Source organism: Xiphophorus hellerii, chromosome 14 (assembly GCF_003331165.1).
Source record: "Xiphophorus hellerii strain 12219 chromosome 14, Xiphophorus_hellerii-4.1, whole genome shotgun sequence".
NCBI lineage: Eukaryota > Metazoa > Chordata > Actinopteri > Cyprinodontiformes > Poeciliidae > Xiphophorus > Xiphophorus hellerii.
In genome coordinates this window covers 16,094,917-16,111,626 of record NC_045685.1, presented here as the reverse complement: position 1 = coordinate 16,111,626, position 16,710 = coordinate 16,094,917, and the positions used below count along the sequence as shown (strand labels likewise).

At 39.7% G+C, this 16,710-nt stretch overlaps 1 protein-coding gene across 43 annotated transcripts in view; it reads right to left on the bottom strand.

Annotated features, from left to right (window-relative positions):
- The window catches only part of LOC116732739 (receptor-type tyrosine-protein phosphatase delta), a 459,528-nt gene that overhangs the window by 115,297 nt on the left and 327,521 nt on the right, over positions 1–16,710 (bottom strand). For all 43 annotated transcript variants that reach the window (XM_032583123.1, XM_032583122.1, XM_032583125.1 and 40 more), the window contains one exon: positions 14,633–14,827. In XM_032583123.1, coding sequence (XP_032439014.1) covers positions 14,633–14,744 — 112 coding nt within the window. In that variant the 5' untranslated portion in view covers positions 14,745–14,827. The remainder of the gene's footprint in view (positions 1–14,632; positions 14,828–16,710) is intronic.

Below are 16,710 nucleotides of genomic sequence, written 5' to 3'. Positions count from 1 at the left end.
TTCTACTGAAAAAGAAAACTTAGGTTGTTTTGTAATGTGCCAGAAAGCTAATCATGTCAGAAGGATTAAAGTTGAAGGCTTCATTATTTTAAAAATAATCTTTCATCTTAATAATAAACATAAAAAATCCCTGTAAACCATATTAGTCTTATCTTCCTTTTATTACTGTGAACTCAACTCCTTTGAAAGTTAATCGTGCTGTTCATTTATTTAATCTCCATGTAAAGTTCTTCTGTTGCATGTTGGGTATCCAATATCTCTCCATCTTGTGATTTTTCCGACAAATTATTTTTGCCGGAATTTACATGTTTGCTCAACAATTTCGCTTTAATCTCCATTTTTCATTCTTCCATTTAAATTCATTCTGGCTTCTTTCTTTCAAGTTAATTCCTGTTTGTGCATTCTGTGCATAAAAGTGTTGGTAAAGCAGGTGCTAAATGAGCGTTTTTTTCCTGATCTTTAAATCTCAAATAATTAAGATTAAAAGCATTTTGTCACATATACCACACTTGGCATCTCATGGGTTAGTTTGTAGCTCACCATGTCTGTGGATGATGCACATATTTACTAGGATGAACATTGATGACGTTTTATAAGCATGGTGGTGTGACAATGATTTAATGTTGATTTGGTTCAAACTGAAGTTGACATAAATCCATATTTTATTTAAAGCAAATATTTGTGCCTATATCTCATTTAGAAGAACAACAATATTTAATGTGATCTATGAATCAGTGAAGTTCAATATGTTGAATCAAGAATGACATCAATAACTTCTAAAAACAAATCAATGTGAACTAGTGTTGCTGCTCCGAATCTTAATGCACTGTAACGTAAACTAATTTAGTCTGAGTGAGAGCTGAACATATAACTAATTCTTATTAAAGCTGAACGTACAACACGGCAATTATACTAATAATAATGATTTTAAAGGTGCTATAGTTAAACTTTCCTACTCTGACAATTACATTTTGACTTTAATCTGATTTGAATGTGGGGAGTCAGATTTGCTGGATATGATTTTGACCTTCAATGTATTTTACAGGCGAAATGAAAAAAAAAAATTGACACAACTGCAGACTCACCAAAACATCGTGATCCACCTAAACTGACCAGCTGGGAAAGGATAGCATTAATCAAGGAAGCAGCTATTAACTAGCTAGCTAATAGCCATGTGCTCCAGAAATGTGCCCTTTATTAAAGAGTAGAAGAATGTCATTGTTGAAAGAAAATCATGTTTACAGGCAACCGCAAGCCAAGTAGGAACATTGAAAATATGTGGAAGAAGGGGTTCTGGTCAGATGACAGCAAAACTGCACATTTTGTTACCAAAATGTTACCTGTGGAACAAAATTAAAAACCTGACCCTAAACATACAATGACCATTGTAAAACTTCATTGTGTCAGCATCATAAGGTAATCCTGGAAGAAAACGCGCCACAGGCTTCAAAACACCGGAGACTGGAGCAGGGTTTCACATTGCAGCAAGACAGCAACTCTAAACACGAAGCCAAATCTACAGTGGGATGCTTTTAATCCAAGGATATCCACATATTAAAATATACACATATTTGTGCAATGAGTTGCAAACTGAACACAGGAGGGAGTTAAATTGAAAGATTTAAAGAGAAACCTGTACAACAGTCTGATCTCACATGAGTTTTTTTTCTCTCTCAGAGGCAAAAGCACGTGAGTGGGCAAATCTTATTTAGAGTGCAGACTTAAAGAAATCCATGTAGGCACAAATCTCCTGTACCAAGTTGCAAACTGAACGAGACAAAAAAAAGTGTGTAAGAGCTGAAAGAGTGTGACCTTATGAGGGTTCAGCTTTGTCAAGAAATATGACGGGTTGCTTTTAAAAGGAAAGAGTTCCTTTTCCTTTTACATTAAGTACTTTCACTTAACCTTACATAAATTTGATCATAACTCAAGCAATAAAGACAAATTGGTCGTTAATTTGTCAATGGGAGAATAACAAATGGCATGAAAGATAGAGCCAGGGGAGTTTTAAAACTTAACAGAAACACTTGAATCCTGGGTGCCATGATGGATGCTGTCTAAACACCTCATAAACATCCAGACACATTTTGGTAAAAGTGCGCAGGCGGGAATGCATTTTCCATGTTTCCATGATGTGACAGGATGGACATTTTGAAACGCTGTGCCTATGAAAACAGGGACTTGGCTTAGTTTTTAATTTAAAACGCCTTATGGGTCTGGCTGCGGCGTGAGAGCATTTTCACCTCAGCGCAAGCTTTCATTCTCATTTGCCATAACTAATAAACCACACTAAAGTGGTGCGTCACTATAAATCTCAGCCTCCCAAATGGTGTGAGTCATCTGGTAGTGAAGGGAGAAGCCAAAAGAGGGAGGGAGCATGAGCCGCTGGGTGTGCGAGGATAAGTGTGCGAGTTAATGAGCGAGCATGCGTGCAAACAAGAAAAGAGGGTGGAGTGACGGCAGAGTGACAGATGCAGTGTGTGTGAGAGAGGGTGGAGATATTACTCTCCAAAGACGGACTTTGAGCGCTCACTCCATCACTTGGCAGAATGCAAATCAGCTGTGACAGGAGGAGCTCGCGGCGTAAAGATTCCCAATCCGAGTCAAGCCTTTGGTGAGAACTTTTAGGTAAGGAGGTGGGGATGGGAGCCTTTCTGGCTAAGGACTGAGAGACAGGCCTGCGGCACTTTCATGGAGATGAATGGTTTAGAACATTAACCCCACTGCAGAATCCCAACATGCCTCCTGGGCGCACAAATGTGCTGAGCTGAGATCAGTGAATCACGGTGCCCTCGCAGGACCCCTGGAGTGAGACCAAAGCTCTGGCCCAGGGCCAGGTGTTACCCGTACCGGCTCGCGTGCGCGGCCACACACATGGATGCATTAGCTTTAAACTGGAGAAGTTTTAATGACATGAATCATAAAAGAATCCAACTCAATGGCATTTATTTTTCTAACCATGACACTCGCTGGCGGCGACGTTTATCAGCACCCCTGGGAAGAATGTGGAAAAAGCCTCGAAATAAGATCAGCTTTTATCGCTGAAGCAAAATCTGTGATTTAAAATATTCTGGTGCTTTGAAGAGTTTTACTCTCTCGAGGTTCCCAGGTCCTTTAAAAAAGAAACAGGCCCACAGCACCACAGATCCTTCACTGTAACCTCAACATTACTTTTACCATTACATCAGAGGAATACATTTTTGTAATAAAAGGGTAAAAGTATTGGTCATATCTGAGGACTAAGGATTTAAAATAGATTTAAATTATTATTATTTTTTTTACATATTAGCATTTAACAAGCCTTAATAAAGGCCTATACTACAAATCTGCAAGTACTGTATATGTATTCATCTCTTCCCAAGTACAAAACTGTACTTTTGTCAAGTCACCAGTACTTGACACCAGCAGCTGGACGCTGGCCCTTTAAAGGGAAACCACAGTATGTAAATACGTTCCTGAGAAGAAAAATTAGCAATAATCCATCCTGGATAGAAAATTCAGTTTTCAAACAAGAACCTCTCACACCTCTGACCTCTGTTTTTACAAAATAAATTATTTCTCACTTCCAAACCAAAGATGCGCTGTTGCTGTGTGCAACTGAGCAGATCTGCAATGAAAGTGGAAGAGGAAAATCATTTAGTTACCCTCACCTGCTGTGTATTTGGTGCATCCCTTGTTTCCAAATGCAGTGTTTTTTTATGGTGATGTTTTCAAATGACTATATATAAAAAAAAAAAAGTAACAACAACAAAAAAACACAAAGCCTATTCTATTTTCGTCTGCTTCTTTCCACCCACTTTGTTGGAAAGGTAGCTTGTGCAGACGAAATGATCTCACGCTCTTCATTGTTCACGCTGCCATGAAACATCAACTGCACAGTGAATGCTCATGTATTTCAGACCTGACTGGCCAAGTAATCCCATTGCAGCAGCTACAACATCAATCTATTAATTGCACTGTCACTGCGGCAATGTCACAAAGCACCTGCATTTTGCTACGGTTCACTGGCACGGCGTGTGAAGGGTGTTCGGATTTAGTGCGCGTGCCAGCAGCACCGGTGCTGTGCCAAATGTAAGCCCAGCAGATGCAAAACAGCTGGCATTGTGCTCAACTCACCGGCTCTAAAGACATGTGACAAGCTCGGCTTTGTTTGAGCGCTTGTGTGAGGCGGGAGAGGCTTGTGTAAGTATAGTAAAAGAGAGCGAGGTGCACTCCTTTGTTGTGGTCCGCCATTGTTTTTATGGCATGTTAAGTGCTCCAAGGACTGATAAGGCAGTATCAGGTTGACTGAAATACATTGTTTCATATGGAGAGGAAATTCATTGAATGACAATAGGGTAGGACGCCCAATAAACTACAAGTCGTCATAGTGTCTTCTGCATGACCTTTTCTATGACCTTGTTGTTTAAAAATGACCATTTCTCTTTACGGCAGTATTTTATTTCATTGAGATTGTTCTTTTATTCCCAGCTTTCCCCAGGTTTACACAGCGGTGTAAAAAGACAAAGAATTCGCCCCCTTACAGATTTATTCTGTAGTTGCTTTTTTGTGTCATGCTTCTATGTTTCAAACCAACAAAATATCATCAAAGTAGTGCTAATATCAGAGGCAGATGGACACAATAAATATGAAGTTCCAATTTCAAATAATAATTGCACTTATTTAGGGAAAAAGGACATCCAAGTCTCTCAGTGAGATAAAGTACTAGTCTCCTCTACCGGATGTGAATTACATTCCGTATTCCCATTGGGTGAAATAGGTTTGGATAACAAAGTTTCTCTTAATATTTAAAAGGGGGGAAAAAAATGCTGTTTGTATTTAATCCAGTTATTTTTAACTAATATCAAAATTTGTTTCATGATCTAAAACATTTTAAAGTGACAGGGCAAAAATCTGAAAAAGTCAAATATTTTTTAAATACATTGTAAATAGATAGAAGTCTGCATATGTAATTTTATGACTGAAAATGTTTTTATGATCAATTTTAGATTGATGAGTATTACATTTTTACTCTCTGGTTATTGCTACTGTCTGGCCAATCTGTCATTAGTTGGATTCAACTGCTGCTTAAAACAATAAAACGTTCTTGCTGAATTTTTTAAGTGCATTTAATTAGCAACTCTTGGCTGACTTAAAGAAAATCCATCTGGGAGCAAAATATATTTGACTGGATTTATATTTTGAGAGGGGGTTTCCCTCAAACTTTGTGAGGTTAGTTACTTCTTGTGTTTCTTGAACATCTTGTGGATCATGGCTTTTGAAAAGGGCATTTGTGAGTTTTGTTGACGACCACCAAAATGGATTCGCAAATTCGATTCAAGCACTTTTACTCTGTCAATATTCCCACACTGAAAAATGAATGCTATAACACAGATAAATGACTCCACCGTTTTCAAGCCAGTTATTTTTTAAGTGCACTTTGAAAATGAGGGCGAACATTTAATTACCTTCATGTGGGCCCTGAACAACATGCCTCTGTCGTATGTGATTATCTGTTTTTCTTGAGTGGGAAGGTCAGGGGTGTGATGAAAATTGCTTGGCTTTTGTGTAATTTTTTTTGTCCTGATGTGAAAGAAAATGACCGCAATCCACATGTGCGGGCTAATGGTCTTAAATAATACACTTGGGCACAGTTGCCGGAGAAGTCGGCATTCATTGAGTTAATAATGGGGCTAATACAACCTTTAGACGTAATTGCACAGCACGTTGTTGACAAGCAGTTGGCGCAGGAATTTACAGCAGACGAAATGATAATGAGTTCTTTCTCATTTAGTTCAATCTGCAAGCAAGTGGAATCTTGCAAACCCTTGATAACATGTTTTTATCTTAGACTCAGTCTTCACCCAACTAACTACGCGGTAATTTAGCCCTAGCGCTCTCCAATACACAAGTGGCAAAGGTGTTTTCACCACATGTATTTTTGATGTATGCTCTCCCCTTGCGGATATCGATGCACGTTCTCAAAGATATACTGTACCAGGACACGTTTTGAAATGAACGAGTGGAGCCAACAATGAGATTTCCACTTGAGCAGTGTCCGGCAGGATGATGAACGAGGGCGGCAGACTTGAGGAATTGTGGTGATTTAAAAGTTGGATCCAACCTCGAGTCCTGTTCCCCTCTCGCTTTTAATGTCATTTAATATGAGACCACGAACATGTAAGGTTTGGTGTGTTTTGTGTATTTCTGGTGTAATGTGTGCCAGGCGGTGTGCGTGTGTGTAAGGAGGGAGGTGTGGGGGAATCGCAGGATGCAGCTCTTCAGAGTACATACTGTGCGTTCGTACATGATTGTGTGGGTACGAGTGGAAGAGCAAATGGAATAGACTCGATTTAATTCAAATTAGCATGCAGGCAAATTAAGCATAGGGATTTAATTTGAGCTGTTGTAAAAATGTTAATTTTAGTACAGCCCGGGAGCCTATATGCAAATACGAGACTATTTTACAATAATTCATATTAGGCCGGGCATGCATAAAACACACATATTATAACCCGATGTAATCTGGGGAATAGAGTATCATTAGCCTTTGGACATGCTACAAGGTGAATTTGTTTAGTGAGTGTATGTGCAGAGGCAATTACTAGGACTTTGACAGTTTATACATGTTAGTACTGGAGTTGGTTCATTGCTTTTCACATGACTCTGCTCACACAGAGGGAACAATTTCTCGTGCTGATTCATAAGTGGTCTAAAGATCTATAGTTGATATGGAGATTTTGAATCTTTAAAAAAAACAGTTGACAAAATGACCAGAGCCAGCTATTGGTTCACATATACAGTGCAAATGACAACAATGGAGCAATGTATTTAATTTTTATTTTTTTTGGCTGTCTGCAGAGATTTACCACAAACCTAGATCGCTTTACTTTTGGGCCATGTGGTTAGAAAAAAAAAAAGTTCATTCTTGACACAAAAAAGCAAGCAACGTTAATAAAAAAACAGTCACGACTGAATAATCTTGAATATGATGTAATTTTATTTTGTTGCAAAAGATCTTTTGCAAAAATTGCATTTTTTGATGTTTTTGTTCTTTTTTTCTCAAATACATTTGTGTAAAAAGAACAAAGAAGAACAAAACATTAAATATCCATTATTGCTGACTGCTGTTGCAGTGTCACTCAACAAACAAGCTCTCATTAGATATTGGATGCTTGTGAAATGTGGTTTAACATTCACGTTTGGGGAAAAAATATGAGCAAATCTCAATATTTAATGGCTTGCAGAAACACCTTTAGCACAAGTAACTTAAAGCTATTGTTCTTCGAAAGAGGTTTGTATTTGACGGATTTTTCCTCCCACCTGGATTATTTCAAGGAAGTTTATGAGAATGCATCTTCCTTTAGCACTGCTGTCAAAAAAATAATGTCTAAATTTTGACGAAATTGCTCCTACAAGTTCATTGCTGATGTCTGTATGTCTTGACTTTTAGTTAACACGCATCTGTGTACTCCACAGCAGTAAAAAGCTAAAACCTTTTTCTTTTACAGGAAATTATGATAGAATCAACTGATTTAATATATCGCTAAGTTTTTCCCTAGACTGTATTGAAACTACTGCATTGTATCTTCCAATGCAGTTTCAATGCAGAGTATATGACTAATTGGTTCGTCACATCTACAATTCCCCCTACCCCCCAAAAAGAGAGAAGTATGAGTATGCAATTATGAAAGAACGGTGCACTAACATACTATAGAGACAGATTTGTCTTAATTCCTCATTGTGGCTTTAACATGCAAATAATTCTGCTGTCACACTTCTCTGTTCTGCCTTTTTCACCCTGCGGCGCATCAAGAGAACTTCAATAGATGATCTGCTGATTTTATCCCATGTGGCCCACCTTTGATTGCTGGCTCTAAAGAAGCGCTTGCTAATACATTAAGCGGGTGTGAATGCTGGGAGTGCTTGTTCTGCTCTGGTTTGTTCATGAAAAAGAGAGAGACAGAGATGGGCTGCGGGTGCTAACATCTTCATGTCGAGAGGCTGGCTGAGTCTGTCAATACTCATTTGACGTGTTAAAGGGAATCATGCTGGCTCACTGTGACTCACCATGCCATCCAAAGTGAGTAATCAATTAAAACGCTATTAGGCCCACGTTTGACATGTTCCAGCAGAGGACGGCCTCAAATGGACGGTTTGGTGTCTGAGGCAGGATTTTCCTAAAAATGCAATTTGACACCTTTATTATTGTTCAATACCTCCACTGTCATCTCAGATGGTTTCTTCTGGCTCCACCTCACAGTGAAAAGTGTAAATTATATGTTGCCTCTCTTGTGCTTGCTCCTCTCAGCCCACCAGAGACAATTATGGCCCTCTTTCATACCACCGCCAAGCCCAATTTGCCACACAAATTAAAAATGCCACAACTGAGGGGTAGAAGAAGGTGAAGAATAGTGAAGGGGAAAAAAGGGTGGAGAGCAATAGAGAAATTGCCAAAGAGAAAAGATGATTAGGGAAAGCAAATCAAAAATAACCTTCTAAAAATATATGGTTTGAAATGATCAATTCACTGGATTCGAAAATCTGTCACTGATTTTGCAAACAAATGTAAAAGTCTTAATTAGGTCTTTATTTCATAAAGACAAAAAGTGGTGGATGCTTGTGAAGTGTAAGAGAAAAAATCATGTTTTAATATTTTTTTATACTAATAAAAGTTAAATATGTCAATTTATGTCTCCACTGACCACAGAATTGTCTTTCATGTATTTGATGAGGCCCTTCCAAGGTTTTAGGTAAACTGATTTGTTCATTTCAACCGAAGCTGTCTTCTTCCTGTTCTTCCTTAAAGATCAGGTTTGTGAAGTGACCAACTTCTAATAGTACAGTCCACAGATTTCCCCACCTGAGCTGAGGATATCTGCAAATCCTCCAGAGCTACCGTTGGCCTATTGTCTGCTTTCCCAGTTAATGTTCTCCTCGCCTGTCAGTTTAGGTGCAACCCATGTCTTGATAGGTTCTCAGTTGAGCCAAGCTTGTTCTGTGTTGAGATGATGAATTGCACATTGATCAAAACTTTGGGTATTGCTGCATAACATTACAGAGTAAAGCTTAATTGTCTGCTGTGTTCCTTGGCCGACAATGATTATTCACATTTGTTCTTTAACAAACCTCTAAACTCTTCACAGGATACACTTTTTGAAAACGATAGTCACTTTTCTTTTTCCTTTGGTGTGCCAGATAAAATCCTTATAAGATATATTGAAGCTTATGTCTGTAACATTTGAGAGAAAAAAAAGTTAAAGTAGGAATACTTTTGCAAGAAATTGTAGGACTTATCACTAAAATGTTCACTGAGTATGTCTTATGCCATTTTCTTTTAGAATAGAGCAGAAGATGAGAATTGCTGATGATGGTGCCATCTGTTGAGCAGGCAGACTCAGCCTCCAGGGTTACTCACACCCAAATGGACCTGGTTTGGACACAGAGCACCGTTTTCTCTTCAGGCCCACCGTTAAATTTTAGTGAATCCTTCGTACATAAGGGAAAAAGTCTGAGCTCGTCTGGGCTGGATATGGTTATGCAGCGGAACAGCTGAGGAAATGAATGCTCCTGTGAGCTGCTCAACGGGGGCTGGTGCAGAGCATCCAAAACAGCCGAGTAGAAAATGAAGGAGGAAAACAAAGAAGTGGGTAGGGGAAGAAAAAAGAAATGAGAAAACTGACAAGAGAGCGATTAGGAAGAAAAACAATGAAGGGAAGCTGAAAAACCTGGGTGTTCAGGCAGCATGGCAACAAAGACTAAAATCCCGATTTTTTGTATTGCCAGACGTATTCCACACCTCACCCCAATAAAAACCCCTTGCCCAACTCCCAGACACTCTTTCAGTCACAGACAGACAGCCGCTGCCACGACTCCCCTCATGTGACGTTTGTTTTGGCTTGGAAACGATGGCCCAGCACAGCTGTTTAAAGTAGAGTGTGAGGGTAATGGCAGCTGCAGGCGATCAGACAGCTAGAGGAAGGAAACTAGCCACGAGTTTTCTTTTTTTGGGAGGATTAAGGGGGGTTGTGGGGGTGTCAACTATTACAGTTGTGCAGCTCTCTGTTACAGTTGGGCTCAAATGCAGTGAAGGAATGTCTGAATGGTGACAGCTGTTATTTTAGTTGAAACTATGCTTCGGAACATGAACGTTTCGGATAACTTCCTCTGTAACGTACATTATATTGTCAAAGGTTATTGCTTATTTGCCTTCACGCACAGGCATGAGTTACCTCACATTCCTAATCCCTAGAGTTTAATATGATGTCAGACAGCCCTTAGCAGCTGTGGCAGCTTTTACTCTTTTGGGAAGGCTTTCCAGAAGCACGATGGTGTTGGGCAAGAAGATCTTGCTCACAGTTCACTTTCCAAGTCATCTCAAAGGTGTTTTGTCAGCTTGGAAAGGAGGAAAGTCAAGTTCCTCCACAGCAAGCTTGTTCATTTATGTCTTTGTGGACCTTGTGTTGTGTTCAGACACATATCATGACAGAAAGAGGATGTCCTCAAAATGTTTGAAAAAGGTTATTCTCCTGATAACTGCCAAACCCAGACAGAGAAGCTGAGAGATTATTCATCACTCCAGAAACTACTCTAGAGTCCAGTGGCAACATGTCTTATACTCATGTGTGGCTTAGATGCTGTTGCAGTGACATAAAATCCCATTCCATAAAGCTCTCGGCGGTGTTCCTGAGCCAACATGAAGGTCAAGAAGGTCTGTACCTACTGAATCTGCAGAAAGTTGGTGATTATCCAAGCTCAGGATCCTACAGCCCCATGCAATGACTCTACAAGCCTACCACTTTGTAGCCAAGTTGCTGCCATTTCTATTTCCTTCAAATTTGTTGTTAGGAAATTCCATGACTGGAGGTATTTTACAATTGGTACCACATTGGAATTCATTGAGCTCCTAACAAAATTTTTTTGCATGCCTACATCTTCTATTTTATACACCTCTGACCAAGAAAGTGGTTGGCACACCTTGATACATTGAACTGGATAGATTAGAGAATACTTTTGAGAATATAGTGTATAATGCCTTGTTTGCAAAGTTCCCATAAACGAAACCATGTCTATAAATCCGGAGAGCAGTACATAAAAAGAGGAATACGCTGTAACACTGTTTTTCCTCTCCTGCTGAGAGACATATGTAGCGGTAGGAAAGGGAAGAAGAAAAATAAAGGCCATTTGAAGAGATTGCAGGGAACATTTCTCAAGCACAAAGTTTAAAATTTCGCCCATCAATTTCACTTTGCGTGGCTCCGTTGTATATGACCTTGGGTGAATGATCCCTTCAGTCAGTCGGAGACATTCGGCTGAACCGAGGGGGGATTTCAGTCAGTGCAAAAGGGAGCAATAAAATTTTTATTCATCTCACTATGGAGCTAATGATTCATGGATCTTCCTGTTAAAAGAAAGAGGAGGAGGATGAGGGGGTGTTGGTGGGGGGGAATCTTTGGTGTAGGACCAAAGCTCAATGAGGTTTGAAAACTGTTGTCACACATCACTGAGCAGATGTCTGATGTCGAGTAACTCAATTCAGAAGATTTCTCATTGTGATATTCTTGGCACAGGCCGAACAAAAAAGACGAAGAAAAAATAAATGGGGGTATTAGAAAATAAGGACAGAAACATATTTTGAGCTTCAGTGAGATGAGCAGTTTGGTCAGTGGGAAATATTGATGTTTTTTGTTATTGTTGTTGTTTAAAGCACATTTAATAAGAACTACAAGGCATAAAGTGTAAGCTAGACCAAGGATGATATGAAATGTATATATGTAAAAAAAATCCAATTTCCAATAATACTATTTACCATCCTGTAAATGAAACGCTTTTTGAAATGTCAGTACTTAAAATATTAATTTCATAATAGGGATGTGCTAGTTATAGAAATGGGTTGAAAATTATTTCAGCTGTTTTGTCTTACCCTCGTGGTTTAAAGTCCCTTCAAGGCGTTGCCACAGAAAGCCCTCTACAAACCAGAGTTTTATGTGTTTTATGTGCACAGAGTAATAATGTCTGTCTTCTTCTGTTAAAAAAACATGGACAATCAGGGTGCAGAAACAAAAAGAGGGCCACCAATCACTTTTTAAATGATGTTCTTTTTAACTCATCACTTAACTATCTTGCTTACTCTTAGGGCTGCAGCTACTCAATGTTTTATGAAACAATGCATCAAATGAGTACCTGAATTTTCACCAAATGTCCCAAAATGTTAATTTCTCCTTTAACATCAGGTATTCAGAGTTTGAGATATGAAAGTCTACCCAGTTGAAATTTCTTTATAAGAACTCATCAGCAGAACTTAGCTCTCTCTCAAATATGAAACCTAACTTAAGATGGTTGAAAGATCCCTGTCTGTTACAGGATATTTCATTTCATCACTTGATGTTTATAATTTTCTGTGTATAATCCAGTTTGTCCTTGATTAGTCAGGACAATGCATCAACCTCTTGCTCCACAGATACAATACTAATTCAGTACAGGGTACATTTGCTTCTGTTTTATTTGTTGTGATCCCAGACCTTTGACATTTGTGATCTTTTTCTAAAATGCGCCTCTCATCACCAACCTTGTCTCTCTCCTTCACATGTAATGTAAGCAGAAGGACGTTGCACAACTGCAATTACTGTTCCTGTAAAACACAAGTGTGTAAAACAGATGCAGTAACTGTAGAGGACATAAATGAAGCATTGGGGAGATTTTGCCTCAGGGATTTTTTTCAAATTGAGTCATTCAAGTAACAATTTCACTGTTGCTTGCAGTGTTGCTCTATATGAAGCTGAATACCAAAAAGGTGTAATATTCTGCGCAATAAGTACCTTTAACTTGAAAACTGCCACAAGTCATGTGTTTATTCTATACAGTCGCTTAATCTACATATATATGAAAATATCTTATTTTTATAAATAGCATAATTGTACCAAAAATTTTAGTAGTGGGAATTATTGTAGATTTACTTTTTAAAAAACAACAATAAGCATATTGTGCTTTTTTTTTTTTAAGGAACTGTGGTATTTGTTCCTGCCATGTCTTTAATGATACCAATTTTTTTGGTCAATTATTTAACTAACTCCCCTGTCAGATTTCCTTTTTATCTTTTAGTGTAACTCTGTCTCTGAAAGGTATTGCTTGTTTAAAAAGCTTTTGAGTCCAAAAGATGAAATAAGTAGGTTGCATACTCTTTTCTATGTAATGACTCTGAATTTTAATGTACTTCTGTTTTTTTTTTCATCTGTATTTCCCATTTCACTTCCTTACCAATTAAATTGTCTGCACAAAACCAGGAGGAAAAAGAAAATAGTGTGAATTCCTTCATAAATACATAAGTCATTTGCTGACTCTTACGCCCAATTCTGCCAATAAGAATCAGCCTGATCCTGGCTAAGGAATTGTTAAATCTTCTTACTGGAATGTATAGCACCATCAGCATTAAAAGCCATTTTAAACCTTTAAAAACACTTAATTAAATTAATTTGCCATACCTGAAGATGTTTAAATGTGTTTTCATTACATGTAGCAGTTCTGTCAATGTTTGTTCATGGAGAAGTAGTCTTCAATCATCTAAAAGCAACAACAAGTGAGGGTGTATGTGTCCTTGTTGTTCATTTCTTTGGTGCAGATTTTTTTCTCCTTTTTTGCAAATTCAAGGATGCTTAAAGACTTCAACAAAGTGACTCATTTGTGATTTTCCTATGTCTGATGTATTTCTCATCTCACCCTCTAGTCACCCATTCCCTGCAGCAGAAAAACATTCCTACAGCATGATGCTGCCACCACCATGTTTTACTGTAGGGATGGGATTAGGCAGGTAACTAAGAGTGCCTTTTCCACAAAATATGGTACTATGTGCTTCATTCAACCAGAGAATTTTGTTTCTCCAGGTAATTTAAAAAAAAAAAATCATTCAAGCATACTGTGGCATGTCTTGTAGTGAGGAGTGGCTTCTCTCTGGGTACTCTATCTCAAAGGCACTAAGTTTGTTAGAGCAGTGAGGGTTCTGGTGGTTCCACATTTCAGAATAACGGGCACCGCAGCACCAGTGCTGCTGAAGGTTTTCTTTCTATCCCTTGTGCTCTGACAGTCTGGTATCTGAGTTTCAGAGATAACTGATCTGGCTTCATTGTTTTGGTTCTGCTCTGTTGCTCACTGGCAAACCTTATGTAGACCAGTCTGTTCCAGTACAAATCATGGCCAATTAGCCGTATTTACAAACTGTAGACCCCAGTCAAGTTGTAGGAGCATCTCAATGAGGATCAGTGAACTCAAATGAACCTGAGCAGAAAACGTGTGAATACTTATATACAAAAATGTCTTAAAACCTGTTTTATTTTCATCATCATGGGACACATGACCATGGTTTGAAGGGCCATGAGTGCTTTCAATGCAAATAACCAAACCTTACATGAATTTAATATTTCTTTGGAAGTCGTAAGAAGATCTCAAAGTTTCTTCCCTGTGATACTGCTTCAGAGTGTCTGTTTTAAGTTTTACGAACAAGTTGTACATGTTTGGTGCTCACATTGTGCTTCAGTCATTTTTTGTGTTTGAGGACATTTGAAAACAGAACATCCAAACCTTTCTCCGACTCAGCGGGATGACTCCTTTGAGCCCTCCCGACCCCCATCCCACGAGTCAAAACGTACGGACCACTTACTTTGAGCGTCGGCGAGGTGGAGTAGCAGACCCTGGATCAGCAGCAGCAGCGGTGGCAGCAGCAGCAGCGTGGGTCTGGCTCTGTGCATGGTGGGACAGCTTGGCACCAGCATGCTTTGGCAGCCTCAGTGGCACTGGCTCACAGAGCCCTGTGAGTCAGTCTGGTCTGATTTCTCAGATGCAGGGTATTCACAGCCTGCACAAGGAGAGGGAAGGGGAGGACGGAGGATGAAGATGGAGAAGGGAGGGAAGAGAAGAGGGAGAGAGAAAGAGAGAGAGAGAATGAATGAAACAAAGCTGTTTGGCTCCACGGGTTTTATCTATCCCTGCACATTTCTGACATACCCCCACACAGCCTCGGCTGGAGCTGACAGAGGATAGGAACAGCCTGATGTGCTCACAGGGTATATTCTGACAGTTCTCTAAATGGAATAGTCACTTCACACGGATGCATATGTGCATGAGAGACCGAGATAGCGAGAGCAAGCGAAGGGAAAAATCCCACAGATAAAAGGGCGAGTCGACTTGATTTTTGTCTTCACGGCTTAGGTCACGAGCGCCAATCAAACAAGCTGCATAATTAAAGAGCATTTAGATCACAGAGGGAACTCGGCTGCTAATAAATAACAGCCTGAGAAATCATCCCCAATCTAAATATTTAGCAGAAATTACAGAAACGAGACATTAATGCTTTTTTAATTATATTAAGTTACTCTGAAGCAAATCGTAGCTTCTTTCACATCGTATTTCCCCTTAAATAACACGCTTTATTAGCTCTAATTCCCACACACACACAGATTTTCCCTTTCATCCGCAGCAGCACAAACACCAAATAAAATCTTTAAGACAGAGTGGCCAGGCTGTTTTCCTTTCATGTTGCAGCCTGTTATCGACGGGGCGCTGTGCGGCAGGGAAAATCAATGCGATACAGTGAACTGGTATTAGCTGCCGCCTGCCTCCTATCCCTTGTCATCCATTTGCTTAAGCCTGAGCTTGATCCTCAGTGATGGATGCTTTGCGGTAGGCTTCAGCTCATAACACGGCTCCCGGCTAATCTGAGCGTCACACTGTAGTCGCGGGGGTGGCTGAGAGGGGGTTAGTAACTGCGGAGCCCGCCTGCGCTGTTGTTCTTATAAGAAGGTGTTGTTTCAGCTGTTACTGCCAGGAGGCCTTCATCAGATCTCCTAAAAAGTTTTGCGATGGTATTGAGTTGGCTGGCTGCATATCGGCAGATCTGACCACCGTAGAAAAGGAAGACATAAACAGGCTGAAGCCAAATCCCCACGCGCGATGATGATGACAAAGTGCCTAATTTCCCTGTTACCAATCATCCTCTCTCCCACTTCAGGCTTTCCCTCCTTCACTCCTGTGGGCTGTAAATGGCGGAATGACTGGGAGATAGCGCACCTGTCACAGTCGATTTGTGTTTGGAGGAGGGGGGCTGGGTGGAGGACAGATACGGCTACCTGCGTGAGAACTGGAAGGTGGACAGTGAGAATCTGTATGCAGGCGTGTGTGTGTGTGTGTGTGTGGTGAGGGGCCAACAACGAAGGGAATCTATAAAATGCAAGCTCTGCTTTCACTCATGCTGCAAACAGCACACAATCGGTAATATCTATGCATACATATAGCGTCTTCCAAAAGTTTTCACATCCCTTGAGGGTTTTCAAGGTTTTCCACATTAAAAACACAAACGTTGCAAATTTTACATAAGATAAATATCGCATCATTGTGTAGTCATTTATCTTATTTTGATTGGATTTGGTTCTTCTAAGAGCTGAAAAGGCTTTGAGCTAAACCACAGGTGTCAAACCGGTGTTTTGTAACTTTTAGATGAGTTGAAACACACTTGTATCAAGTAATTAGGTAATCAGTAGGACCCTGTAGAACTTAACTGGCTGCTGAGGAGGCAGTTTAACCATTTGATTCAGGTGTTGGACCAAAGATGCAGCTAAATGTTGCACGACACCTTGAGTTGGATCTAAATCATTCTGTTGCAGCTATGATGTTTCACGTCAATACCCTGCTTGAACACTAAACTCCACCACAGTCTTAAGTCATTTGCAGTTTCTTAGCATG